Source organism: Agelaius phoeniceus, chromosome 7, assembly GCF_051311805.1.
Source record: "Agelaius phoeniceus isolate bAgePho1 chromosome 7, bAgePho1.hap1, whole genome shotgun sequence".
NCBI classification, from domain to species: Eukaryota; Metazoa; Chordata; class Aves; order Passeriformes; family Icteridae; genus Agelaius; species Agelaius phoeniceus.
In genome coordinates, this window is record NC_135271.1 from 22,737,669 (window position 1) to 22,751,099 (window position 13,431).

Consider the following 13,431-nt stretch of genomic DNA (forward strand, 5'->3'; position numbering starts at 1 on the left):
ACAATTACTGTCACCTCCAGTGACACAAGAGTTTTACAATATCAAGTCTTGTGAATGCCTGTCCTTGCTAGTTACTAAGATGACAATGACCCAAAGTATTTCTTTTGCAAATGCTGCACATTTGCTTAAAGGGGATGAAGAGACCTGAGGGAAATATTCAAGCTAAAAGTTAGACTAACATATCTTTCATTTGGTTCTGAACAAGATCTATTCTCCATCTGTTTTTAGGCAGACTAATGCCATTTAAAATTAAATGTGCAGACATTATATGTACAACATTATATGTTCCAGACACCCCAAATGAGTTTCTTAAACTATTCACATTTTCACTTTAAAAATGTATCTTATTTTCCCTCTATAACAGCCGTTTAAGAAGCAGTAAAGTTTTTGTAGGAACATCTCAGATGCGCATGTCACCTCAAATAAACACTGTGTCCTACTGCACCAGTCTAATGTATCAAATAAACCCTAGAATAGCAATCTTTTAGAAAGAAGACGACTTTATAGAAATATCTCAGAAGCCTGTTCACTTTTTATTGAATCTGGCCCTCAACATCTATAAAAGACTGTTTAAAGTATGGAGCAGAGGCTAAGATTAATGATTAGTCCTTTCCACATGGCTTACATCAACTAAATGTGTACTTTGTAATCTCTGCCAAATTCTATGAGGAGAAGTGCAGGAAATACAGTGTTTCAAGTAAGTACTTTTTTTGTGAGAAATAGGAGATGCTATTTGAATTACAGAGCTGAAAAAAAAAGCCCACAAAGAAAACTTACTGTCCTTTGGCGTCTGTCACATCAGGGTTGTCTGCAACCTCCAGCAGCAACCGTAAACAAGGTGTATGGCCATTAATGACTGTAAAGGAAAAAAACTGTATTTAATTTCAGATATTTTTCCACTGGAATGCTTAGGGATAAGAAATGCCCTTATAAACAAGGAAAATACTCCACCATATAACAGATCAACATTCCCCCAATTTTCATTTAACTTGTGCCAGTGAAATGGTGAGCTGTTTTTTCCTTGACCTCATGAAGGTGAGGACTGGTTCTCTTAGATACAAAAATCCCAAATGAGTAAAACAGAAATTGTGATATTCCCTTCTGAGAAGATTTCTACTAAAGCAGACAGCATTTCAAAATCCCCTAGACTGAGCAGCAGGCAAGGCTTTCTTTGCTCAGGGTTGGAACACAGCAGGAAGTACATTGTCAAGGCTCCTTAATTTTATCTGCACTGTACAAGTGAGTAGTTCACTGCTGCTATGAAAAAAAAAATCTGTAAAGAATGACCAATGAAACAAATGCCATATTCATAAAAGCACAGAACACCAGAGACTAAAATTCCTTCGAGATTATCCATTTTATCAAAAATAAGACTTATCAAAACATTTGGGTTTTGTGGTGTTTGGGGATTTTGCTGGGGGGGGGGGGAATATTTGGGGAGGTTTTTTTGGGTTTTGTTGTTTTGGGTTTTTTATGTAACCCATTGCTGCTATGAAACAGCTTTGAGTCTCTACATTCTGTAGGGCCTGACACTGAATCCCATCTGTGTGTCAGCTGGCTCTAAGGCTTCAGACTTTCATGGGATGAAGAGACAGATATTTTCTTCTTTGAAAAACAATTCCTGTGCTCAGTAGATACACGTTGTGTTCTTATTACAGCAAGTCATGCATTCACACTGCCTACACCCTGTGGGCTGAGGCAAAACCCTTGGACACCACCTATGTCACATCATGCTGGCAGAGAAACTGGTGCACATCATCACATTTAAATTACTCATCCAAAAATAATCTTAGTTGATTTAGCCAGAAAAATAAAAGGCATTTTTAGTTATTTACCACTAAATAATGACATATAGATAACATGCAAACAGTTCTGCAGGGCTGGTGATTCACTGGATTGAGGGGGGAAATAAAGGTCTGTTCTTTTTCCCAGCAGGAGGAAGAGAAATCATAACTTGTTCACAAAGATGTGTGAAAATGATTTTGGTAAATGAGTTTCAGAAGAGATTCTCCCAGAAACTCCTAGAAGCTGACCCAGTGATTGCTAAGCATTACAGACCCTGCAGGGAACATTAGTTTTGCCAACAGACCCACAACACTAACACCAGGGGAACACTTGCAATGGATTCCCCAGCCTAGCCAGAGGAGAGGCTGGTGGTAATGAAATTACACAGGGAACATATCATTTGGGCAAAGGAAATTCTCCATGTTATGAAGCCAGAGGAAGTCTATTACTTCATGGGTACAGTCAGAAAAAAGAAACACTTCATTAGGTGAGTTCTCAAGTCACAAATCCCTTTACTGACACAAAGGTGCAGAATTCTGTCATCCAATCCACCACTGAGGCCTCCTGAGCTCAGTGTTCAGCAATTATGCTGGTGTAATGAGAAGGAATGAGGGCAAACAAGTTGAAGGGGATGGGCACACATTGCCTTCGTGTTTCTTCCCGGTGCAGCACGAGCAAGTGCTCATTCTGTGTGTGCAAATGCACGCTGGCACTCAGGGCAATCATTCAGCAAGAATTCTGCTGGATTTCTCAGGAGGCACCAGCTGACCTCGCACACCTGCAGCACAGACTCGGAACGTCCAGCAGCTCCCAGCAGGTGGCACCAGCCTTGCTCCAACACTCCTCCTCCCTGGGAACGGCAGCATGGAAACGGGCACTCTGCAGGGGGATGTCTGGAGCAGGGGGGGGTAGGAGCTTTACCCAGAGATCATTTCCACAGAACTCTACAGAGCTCTTGAGTGGAGGGTTCTAAACGTTGTCTTAATGAATATTTACCTGAAGTGCACTTAACTCACATTTGAAAGTTTTCAAATTCATGCCAGTGGTGAATTTCCTTACTAAGGAGTTCAAATACTCGACCCGTCTGTGCATTACTTTCCATTCTGCTCAAGGTACATGTTCCCTTTTGTGTCTCATTCCTGGGTAGGATTTTTTGCCTTTTTTCTTGGTTGGGTTTTTTCTATATGTGTGTGTTTGCTCTTAACACATATCTATCTGACTTATTTTGCTTCACTGCAAATTTAAAGAACAATTTATTTGCACTCCTGGGAATGCTTTGTAATCTGAGAAGCAAAAAGCATAATGGACCAGAAAAGTCTGCAATGAATCTTCCTACTGGTTTCACATGGAAGGCACTCAATACTACAGTGATGGAGGTGATTAAAAAACAAATTAAAAGGGGGTGGGGGGAACACAATCTGAAATTATGTGAAGGTAAGAAAAGTGTGTATTAAAATAACATCTTCCATTCAACAAATGTACTCAATTTATTCAACAGATTAGTATTTTAAGTCAGAGCTGCTAACAAAAATACGGCTTTGTTACCATTCACTGTACTGAAGTACTGAAGAACCTTTATGGTTCAGTTGTGACAGCTGGAAACTTATGTCACTATAACCACATTTTTAAATAAATGCAAATCTTTGCTATAGTGATGACGTGCCAGACAGTCACACCTTGTTCACATCAGATCCCAGGATATGTTTGAAGTAACTACAGGGAAAGCTCTTGATCACCACAGCTTAGTTTTGTGGTAGCACTAATATTGATTTCAATTAATTAAACCATCAGTATTTATCATGGGGAGGAATGTTCTGAGTTCTGATGCAAAGTTTAAGCAGACAGGAAGCATTTTTAGTATGCAGTGTGGGTCTGTTACGAGCATTTCCTTCAGTACTGCAGACAAAATTGCTAAGTCTATTTGACCTCTGTTTCTAGGTTGCACTTACATGATCACACATAGAGAATAACCTGATACTACAGAATATATATGCATTTCAGCAAGATTAAAAGATAAGCAGGAAAACAATTAAGTCTGGTCCTGAATTAATTATCCACGTGGTATTAATTTTCCTTCCCACTAGAGGCCACTGCTACCCTGCACGGAGCCCCTCCTGGAACAGCAGAGGAGACACAATCCCTTTGGCACCTCTGCATGTTTACCTGACAGGTACCTGTCAAATAATAACCATCAAATCAATGACAAAGTCTACATTTCCCAGCTCATTTTGCATGTTACATAATTAACACCCCACACATGAGGAAAGGAGCAGGCTGCCAGCAAGTGCAAGTTTGCAGGCTGGCTCAGGAGGAGGAGCCTGAAAGAGGGGGGGGTGAATTTCTGTGGTGTTGCCACTGCAAATGGGTGCAAGTTTTGAACACCAGAACATTTTCATTGCCAATCAGAGCCCACATCTATTTTTCAACCCTTCTTCCAAAGGAGAAGCAGCGAGGCAAGTGTTCCCTCTTCCCCTGATTATTTGGCTGAAGAAGCAGCAAGGGAAGGTGTCATGAGGGAAACATCACACCTCCTCAAGAGTAGGTGGTGACAGAGAGGGGCAAGCAGGTAAGGGCAGAGCAGTAGTGGTATGCAAAAATATGGGATTCTGTATGAGGGATGACTGAACCACAGGGGTAGAGGAGAAAAAGATGAATGAAACAGCAGAGAAATGGTTTAAATGTACAACATCAGCAAAGAAGTATCACTCCTCAGGACATGTGAGAATGTTCCTCCCTTTAGAAGAAATGTGCATAGCAACAGCAGGTAAGTAAATGTACCTGCTTCAGTGTGGGAGGGTTGACACCACAAGAGCAGCATAAGATCACACTCACCTGAGGCATGGAGGGGGGTCCTTTTGGTGACATTGTCCTTTACAGTGACAGAAGCACCCTGGCTGATGAGAGCTTCCACACACTCTGCATGTCCTCTGAATGCAGCCAAGTCCAGAGCAGTGCGTCCCTTGTCATCCTTGATATCCAGATCCACCAGAGATTGCAGAAGCACCTCCAGAGCTTGATGATGACCATTATAGGCCTAGAATTATGAAATGTGTCATGTAAAGGACACAACTCCTGTCTTTCAAAGACCTTTCCTATAAATTGTGAATAAAATCCAGCCCTTTCAATGTCTCCTAAACACAACAGAAATCTGTTTTATTGATTCCTTATGACTCTCTCTTCAGCCTGAAAGGATTTTTCCAAATTACACTGTACCCAAGAAATTTAAAAATACCTAGAGTTTAGGAAAAGCAATTATGATTCTTGATTTGCTCCAACCTTCTAGTACAATCCAAAGTGAGGAAATTTCAGGCAATAATTTACCAAGCCAGCACAGGTCAATCAGCAATTCATTTTCCACATGCTACAGTATCTGACAGGGAAACATTTGCTTTAAAAACCAGATTTACTAGAGAGCTCCATGGATTATCACCTGACTGGTGCTGAATTCAACACATGTGCTGGTCTCCAATTAAAAAAAAAGTCATTCTCAAACCAGATCATTGTGCAAATACAAACTTGACCTGCTGATGCTTCATGGAGAATTCCTGCCAGCAGGGTCATTTGGTAAAACAACTCCAGTGAACAAGCAGATGCACTTCCAGACCTGCAGCCACCCTGGGGTCAGCAGCACAAACAGGGGCGGCGTTGCAAAAACCCAGTGGACAGTGCCAGAAATTGGAAATGTTTTGTTCAGCTTTGTAGGGCCTGCCCTCCTCTCCTCACTGCTGTATCAGAGCATCCTTTTTATTTACAGCCAGTTGTATAGTTAGTGTTATCAGAGTTGTTGAAGCTGTGAACTCGCCATGCCTAAAGACATTGAAACTGCTGGATCCTGTTGTGATATGCCAGTGTCCATAGCATTCTCACAGGGCACTGCTGGGCTTTAAATGCTGTCCCACACCCTGCTGGGTACCAAACAGTCTTTTTGCACTGCACCTCTCCACCAGAACATCAGAGAATCTCATTCCATGAGCAAAGCCTAGACTCAAGCTTTGGCCACATATTTGTAACCTGGTTCTAAATACAAGTGTGAATTTCCATTTAATTTCACTTCAGTGTCAGTGTCATCTTCTTAGCCAAGTGTTAGAGTCAGGAAGAGCCAAGAGCTTCAACTGCCTAAAACTTAATTAACAATTCCAGCCCAGAACCTGGCTTTGTTACATCCCTTCCCACCTTTTTCAAAACAAGCCCACAGTTACACTTGCTTCAAAGACAGAGATTAAGGAACTATTCTAGGAAATACTGATCAAATGCTTTACACATCTCATACTTACAGCTAAATGCAGAGGACTTTTTGTAGCTGCAGAATCAGATTCCTCAAACACATTGTTGGTTTTTTCCAGAAGCTGGGAAGAAAAAAATAAAGCCTTAAAACATGAGACAGGATAAATTTTCATGGACTATAAATCTGTAAATCAGCAAAGATGTATTTTGGCCACAGTAATTATTGAAGGACTGCAAAGTATTTTCAAGCTTTTCTGCACAGGGTAGAGCAATAAAACCAGTTTAAAAGCTTGTCATGAACATCCTTACCCTGATTAATTAATTTCCATGAAATCCTGGGGCCTGCTTGGGTGAGAAAGGAGCCCTTAAAACAATGGATTTGTGGAATAGAGCCCTCAGTAAATTTACATTGCAGAAAGCTCAGTTTCATGATTATACAGCATGTGCAAGCCATGTCTGATACAGTGTTTTGGGTAATTCTGACACATAATTAGCACTGGGAATAATTATAACTGAGCTGTGAATCACTGATAAATTATAAAATTGACTCAAAGAACAATCTGCTCCTGCAATGACAGCCTTCCAAAATGCAACATGTCCCTGAACTCTTACAAGCATCCAGTAATATCTAGTAACAAATTTGTATAATCCTCTTCATTTTACAGCTTAAAACCAAGGACATTTCCATCCATCTAGAAGGAGGAGCTATGGAAAAGCACCACTCCACAAAAGGACATGGACACTGACAACTTCTCCAGCTGAGGCTGCAAAGAAAATCATACACAGTGTTGAGAATGCTACTGACAATTCAACATTTGTTGAGTGGCACTGCTCGTGTCCTTGGCCTTTTGCTTAATAATTACTCAGAGTTAGTCTCCAAAAGCCTTTGGGACTGGAAATTAGCATTTTACAGAAAATCACCAATGGGAGGCTGTATAAAAGACAGAAAAGCATGACAGTCAACTAAAACTGACTTGTAATGTTTCTAAGGCTAGAAGTACATTTTTCAGTCTTTCTCAAGGTTTTTCACTTGGTTGGTTGGCTGGTTTGGTTTCTGGGTTTTTTTTAAGACACTAAGGAATTAATCAAAAGACTGAAAAATAACAAAGTATGTGAGTTTTTTGACAATCTAGACAATTTTAGGCTATGATAACATAGAGCATTCTCCGAAGAGACCATGAAAGGCTACAAGGGGCTTGCCTGTGCTGCAAGATGATGGCATATTCCTAAACAATGATGTGGGCCTGAACTTTTGGTGTAACAACTTAGTCTGCAATACAAATTCACCTTAATAATGCATAAGGTGTTACAAATCTCTTATCCTGAATCCTATGGAAAAGCTAGAAAATTAGGCAGCAGTTTAATTTACTTGTATATTTTGTGCCTAGCAATATGTCAAGACTATGTGTTGATAAAAATCATAAGCAAGTAGGTGTGTGTATTAACAGGTAATGCAAATTTTAACACTTCCCTGCAGCTAAGAGGAAGAAAAAAAAAAAAAATCGAGCCTCCCACCAGTTTCTTGGTAGGTTCGGGGCAGAGTTAAGAAATTCATTTGGTGTTGCCATGTGGAACCACCTCCAGTTGAAACACTGTTCTTCTCTTATATAAGAGAGCTGTGAACAGGATGAAGCAGTAGCCAGCTATGAATACACAAATGCATCTGATTTTCTCCAGTGCGTAAACAAGCTAAAAAATCCCACTAAACAAACCCAAGCACTAAGCCTGTTCCCCTGCCTACCTGATACTGGCCTTTAGTCTGTGTCCATGAGGCCAGCACAGCAGACTAATTTAATCATTTTTAATTACATTTATCATCACCATGTTGAAATTCCAGGATCAAAATCATAACAAGTAAATACTTCCCTTCACCTGTCAGAAGGCTCCAAAAGTCTCCAGGAACAAGGCAGATAATTGCCTTTCAAATAGATGAAAAAACCCACACAGAAAATTGACAAAATTAAGGCTCTAAAGGCACAAATTGTGGGATTGGAGAGCCCCTCACAAAAGGCATCTCCATGGCTTAGTCAAAGCAGCTTAGGCTGGTGCAGACCAGGCTCAATGAGCTTATTAGTCATAAGGCTGAATGTCTCCATCAGAAAGTCAAGTGCAAACACGAATTTGATGGCAAACCTGGAAGCTCTCAGAAACAGAGCCATACACTGCAAAAGGAGAAATTATAAAGAAGAGCAAGAAGAGGAAGATAAAGGATACAGCACTAATAATGTTTTTTTGCATTCCTTGTCAAGCATCGTTTTTTAACAATTAAGTCACTTGAATGATAAACATAATGTACAAAGAGATAAAAAAAAAAACAAGTCCAAGTCACCAAGAAATCCTCCAGTTTTACCAGTGTTTCTATGGTTCTAAGGATACTTTTATAGTAAATTACATATATTTGCTATAATAATACATAGAACAGTGTGTCCTTGGGGGACTCTAGTTCCATTATACTTGGAAGAAGCTATCCATAGTTGCATCTGTTTATAAAAAGGTAAATTTATCATTCAGAGTCATTTGTCCTGGCAGCCATGGAAGCTTAAATCCCACAGAGCTCACAGAGCAATCCCAGCGTGTCTGCTGTGCTGCAATCCATCCCTGCCTGTGGAGCTGCATTTCACCAAAGACACGCAAATAAGCATGAATTGCCAACAGTTTATGGTTACTGGTGGCTGACTGGACCATGTCCCAGCATACTGCCTTTCGATTTTTTTGAGATTTTAAAAGTTTGCCTTGTAGCAGATTGCATTTCTCTGTATTGACTGCCACAGATTTCAGGTGGATGTCAGAATTGTGCAAAGACCCTGCATGAGAGGGGCACTCTCCCCTGTGGGCAGGTCACCACCTTTCTGAAGGCAAGGGTACCCTTCTTCTCTTTCTGCCTCTTGGGAATTCCCAGCATGACCCTTTCACTTCCTGTGACAGCATCATTTAATACTGTAAGTAATTTTGTGAAGTCTTCTTCAGACTCAGGAACAAGAATGCTTTGGGAGATGCAGACTAAGATTAAACATCAATTATTCAGTTCTAGTCTTACAAACTAACAGCACTACAAGGTTACTATTATAAACTCTCTTCCCCAGTTCAGCATGAAGATGAATAACTTTTACAGTTCACACCATTTCAATGGTGCAGTAAGGGTATTTACAGGCATAAGAGGATTTACTGCCTGATTTTATTCTGTGGTTATAATAAATGACTCTATAGCAGGATACAGTGTGGGCTCCCCCCTTCATTTTTGGGGCATTCAGATATGCCAGTTAATGAGTCAGGATATTTCCTATGATTGTCCTCATAATATATGCTAAAATTCAGCTCTGGTATTAAAAAAAAATAAAATAAATGCAGCTTCATGGAGCATGTCAATAATTTAAAATTACCATAAAGCAGAAAAAAATGATAATACTTTCATCATGCATAAAAGGTTTAAGCTGCACTTTTCAAAGCAAGAGTCAAAAGAAACTCCAAGCCATAGACAATGAAACAATGGGAACTATGGAACTATCTCAGACCTTCCACAAGAACAGAATGTGTGAATCTGTCCAAGCCACCATGCACAGGCTCCTCCAGGCACAGCCATTGCAGTGCACTCCCAACAGGTATGTCCCAGGTTTGTGCTAACTGGCACTGAAGTTAAAGGGACTTTTCTCTGAGAGTTTTACAGTTTAATTAAAGCAGCTTTGACATTCCAACACACACCCTGGCAGTACTGCTGGTGAACCCCTGCAGTTTGGTGCCATTCATGCTGATTGTAAAATGGCAAAGCATTAGACTGGCTGTGTATATTCTAAAAATGACCTTTACTCTGAAGAGTTATTCATCTAACAGTGTTCAGAAATATCCACACATGTGAAGAGCTAATCAAAAGGCAATAAAGACAAAAGAAATAGTTGGAATTCTGCAGTGATGCTGCTGATCACTCACAAGGTCATTCAGAAGTGGCAACTGGTCACGATTTTTAATGTCACTTTCAGAACTGAATACAAATATATGAGCTAGGTGTCACTTTCCATCTCATATTTCCTGATAAATTGCAACAGATAATTGTCTCTGCTCTGGGAAAACAACCTACCAGCAGCTTCTTTTAAATAAAGGCTTTTCCAGCAAGTAGCCAGGACAAGATTGAAAACCCTCATCAGTTGTTTCTGATGATACAGAAAAGAGCAGTAAAATGAACCTCTTCACTACTTTATCTCTAATCAGGGAAGTACATTTTAAAAATCTCAGAATTGTTCCTAATTGATGAAAAATTCAAAGGTGAAGTGGCACAAATATATCCTCAGGGGAACAAGCAATCCTGTAAGCTCTCTCCATATTCATAAATACACATGATCAAATTATTTTAATTTGATCAGGTTAAAACCAATATGCCTCTTAACCTACTGCTGATGCTTTCCTAAGATCAGGCTTTAAAAATCCAATTCATCAGTACTGGCATCAATTTCACTCACATGCACAGATTTGGGTGAAGTTAAATTAACTTGAGCAATAAGTATTTTCACAAGAGCTCAGGCTGAGCCTGAAGAGATGTGTGAGTGGCTCTGTGCAACTCCTCCAGTAGAAAGTTTAAGTACCCAATACCCAACAGACCAGTCACCACCATGCAAACAGGACACTTACCTGGCATGTCAGAGAACACTGTTCAGGGCTTTAAACATGTCTAAATGTAAAACTCGAGCAGGCCTCCAGGCCCTGGGCTGTTCTCAGCTGGGGCTCTGATCTTCTCTTGGAGCTCTTCCACTCCATACAAAATCATTTCATGTTAAGCCACAGGAGTGCCATACTCAGTGGCTCATAGGGACAGGTGATTGTCACCCAGGGAGTATTTAAACAATGCAGAACAGCTCCAAATGAGAGTGAGAGATCAGCCCCAGCGCCAGCCTGCCTCATATGTTGGTTACTCCTTGGGATATAGATGTCCAATTCCTGTGTCAGTCAGAGCAGAGATTTGAACCTGGGACTTTCACACTCAAATCACAAAATCATGTTTCTTTCTGGCCAGAAATTCTATCTCAGAGGTTCTGTAAAACCTCACACTTTGCTTTAAGGACTCTTAGCCAAATAAACTTTTGCAAATTGTACAGGTGTGCAAAAGGTATAGGAAGGCTTATATTTAGAGAAATTATTAGAAGTTTCCTCTTTAGATAGAAAACTTGAGGAATGGTGAAATACAGTGACAGTCAATTTTGAAAATGTGTATTTCAGTGTTATTTTTGCTACTCTCCTCTCATTTGAGCCTCTACTCTGAAACACAAGTACTTTTTAAATTCAAGCTCGCTTGAAGCCACGTAATTTACATTTCTTCTCCAAAACACTTTAAAATTGGTCACAAACTTCCAGAAAACAGCCAAGTGTGGTTCCATTTCACATTCCCAAATGCAAGGTTACTTTAACATCCAGGGAAGTGTCATGCCAGCCAGGTACGTGCACTGCACTAACGTGCCCCTAAGACTGACTGAGGAGAAGCAACAGCCTCGGGCAAAGCTGGAGCCTGCAAGCAGCAGGAAGAAGGAATTCCAATGGAAGCAGAAGCAGCACACATGCAATTGCTTCAAGTACATGGCATGCTGGTTAAGAGTTGTGATTCTTCTTCCTCAGGCTTCACCAGAGTGAATACAAGGATTTGCAAAATACTAAGAAGATGAAATAAAAATACACAACATGCAATCGCTTTTCATTTACTCACTATATCCAAGGGAGTTTTGCTTCCAATCTAATTAAAAATGTCAATTAGAATTAGAATAATTAAAGACAGAAACACTCAAGTGTAATGGTAATCTGAAAATGTTTCTTGGTTTATTTTTCCTGTACAATAACTGCATTGCAAGCAGTGCATGAACAGAACCATGGACCTGAGCCTGTGTGCCCCATCCCTGTCTGTCCCCATGCACTGTCCAACCCAGCAGAAATACTGCTGGAGCAATGACCCCACAGCCACTGTGGACAGATATCAGGTACATTACTTCATAAGAGAGGAAGGAAGAGGGGAGAATAATGACAATGTTTAAGATCAATCTCCTCAACTGACAAAACACAGATCAACAGATACATAATACACACACACAGTGCGAGGCTTTGCTTAATGAAGTGAGATTGCTTTGTAAACCTACAAATACCAATAAACCAGCGACAGTTTCTGCTTGAAAGTCTGCTCGTGCAGGCAAACATCTTGCCTTGGATAAATAAACCTGACTGCACCCCTAAAATCCCAGTGACCACAGCTCTTCCTGAGAGCCTGATACTCTAATGCAATGCAATATGCCTTGATCAAATGTCCTTTTCTTTGGATTCAGTAGATTTGAGGGAGCCAGATATTCTTCACACATAACATTTAAACACCACACACACAGATACAGAGAAAGGTATTTCAGGCAATGGCAGAAGTCTGTGATCTCTTTCCTAACTGAAGGAAAAATATCTCCTTAAGTTCTGCAGTGGCCTTGCTGTTCTCTGTCAAAAGAGTGTCTTGCTTCTCCACCCCAGGAAAATAAAAACACAGACTAAAAAAGACAAGATGTGTCAGAGAGACAGAAAATAAACCCCAGAGATGCTAAGCAATACTCTATCCTACAAGGCAAAGTGCCAACAGGGTGCCAGGGCAAACAGTAAATCCCTGCCCTTGTTGATTTCCTAAGCAGCATTAGCTTTTTAGAAAACATTTTTAGAATCCAAATTATCTGCTTTCCAAAACATAAAATCTAAGACAAATTGCACTTCTATAAACTAACTTGTATCAGTGTATCTAGCATATTTGGGCTCCCATTGATTATTTAAACAGTGGGTACATATTGCACAAATACTGACATCAAAACTCAACCAATTAAATCAGCCTACCACGATTTGGAGGATTCTACAACTGACAGACAAATTAGAAGTATGAAAGTTATTTTTGAACATTAAGTTCCTAAATTGTTCTACTTTCTAGAACCACTTAAGTTAATGACTTTGTGCTTCTCTGCTCCACATGGAAAAGCTCTCATAGACACAAAGTAATTCATCACACCAAACACTGCTGCCCCTGGCTTCAGATAACATGCTCCCTTTAAGAAAGAGGGTGTTGGTTGTGGAGACAAACAGGCAACTATAAAGGAGAAAACCCAGGTTGTTTCCCCTGAATAAAGAGATCTGGGTCAGAAGGAGGCCCAGGGGCTGCCACTGGACGAGCATTGGAGCCAGATCCCCATGTGGATAAAAGCTTTTTACCACCTATCCCAGCCCTGCTGTGCTTCACTCATCAGTAATTACCAGGTCCTGCTCTCAGATGGATGAATGAACACATTTGTGTTGATAGGAGACAGGTAATTAGCAGCAGCCACACTGGAGATTTATGGAGTCAGTGATTGCAATTTCTCCACAGGTTAAGGAAGCAAGTGTTGGAAGGCATGGCTTATCTGCCTTGCAGTGCAGAGCTGCTCTGATAAA

At 40.4% G+C, this 13,431-nt stretch overlaps 1 protein-coding gene across 12 annotated transcripts in view; it reads right to left on the minus strand.

Annotated features, from left to right (window-relative positions):
• The window catches only part of ANKRD44 (ankyrin repeat domain 44), a 132,672-nt gene that overhangs the window by 14,459 nt on the left and 104,782 nt on the right, over nt 1-13,431 (minus strand). For 6 of the 12 annotated variants that reach the window (XM_077181209.1, XM_077181215.1, XM_077181208.1 and 3 more), the window contains exons 17-20: nt 11,696-11,722; nt 6,060-6,131; nt 4,618-4,819; nt 778-856 (exon numbers count right to left, since the gene is read on the minus strand). In XM_077181209.1, coding sequence (XP_077037324.1) covers nt 778-856; nt 4,618-4,819; nt 6,060-6,131; nt 11,696-11,722 — 380 coding nt within the window. The remainder of the gene's footprint in view (nt 1-777; nt 857-4,617; nt 4,820-6,059; nt 6,132-11,695; nt 11,723-13,431) is intronic. The other 6 variants (XM_077181217.1, XM_077181212.1, XM_077181211.1 and 3 more) reach the window with 1 other exon arrangement.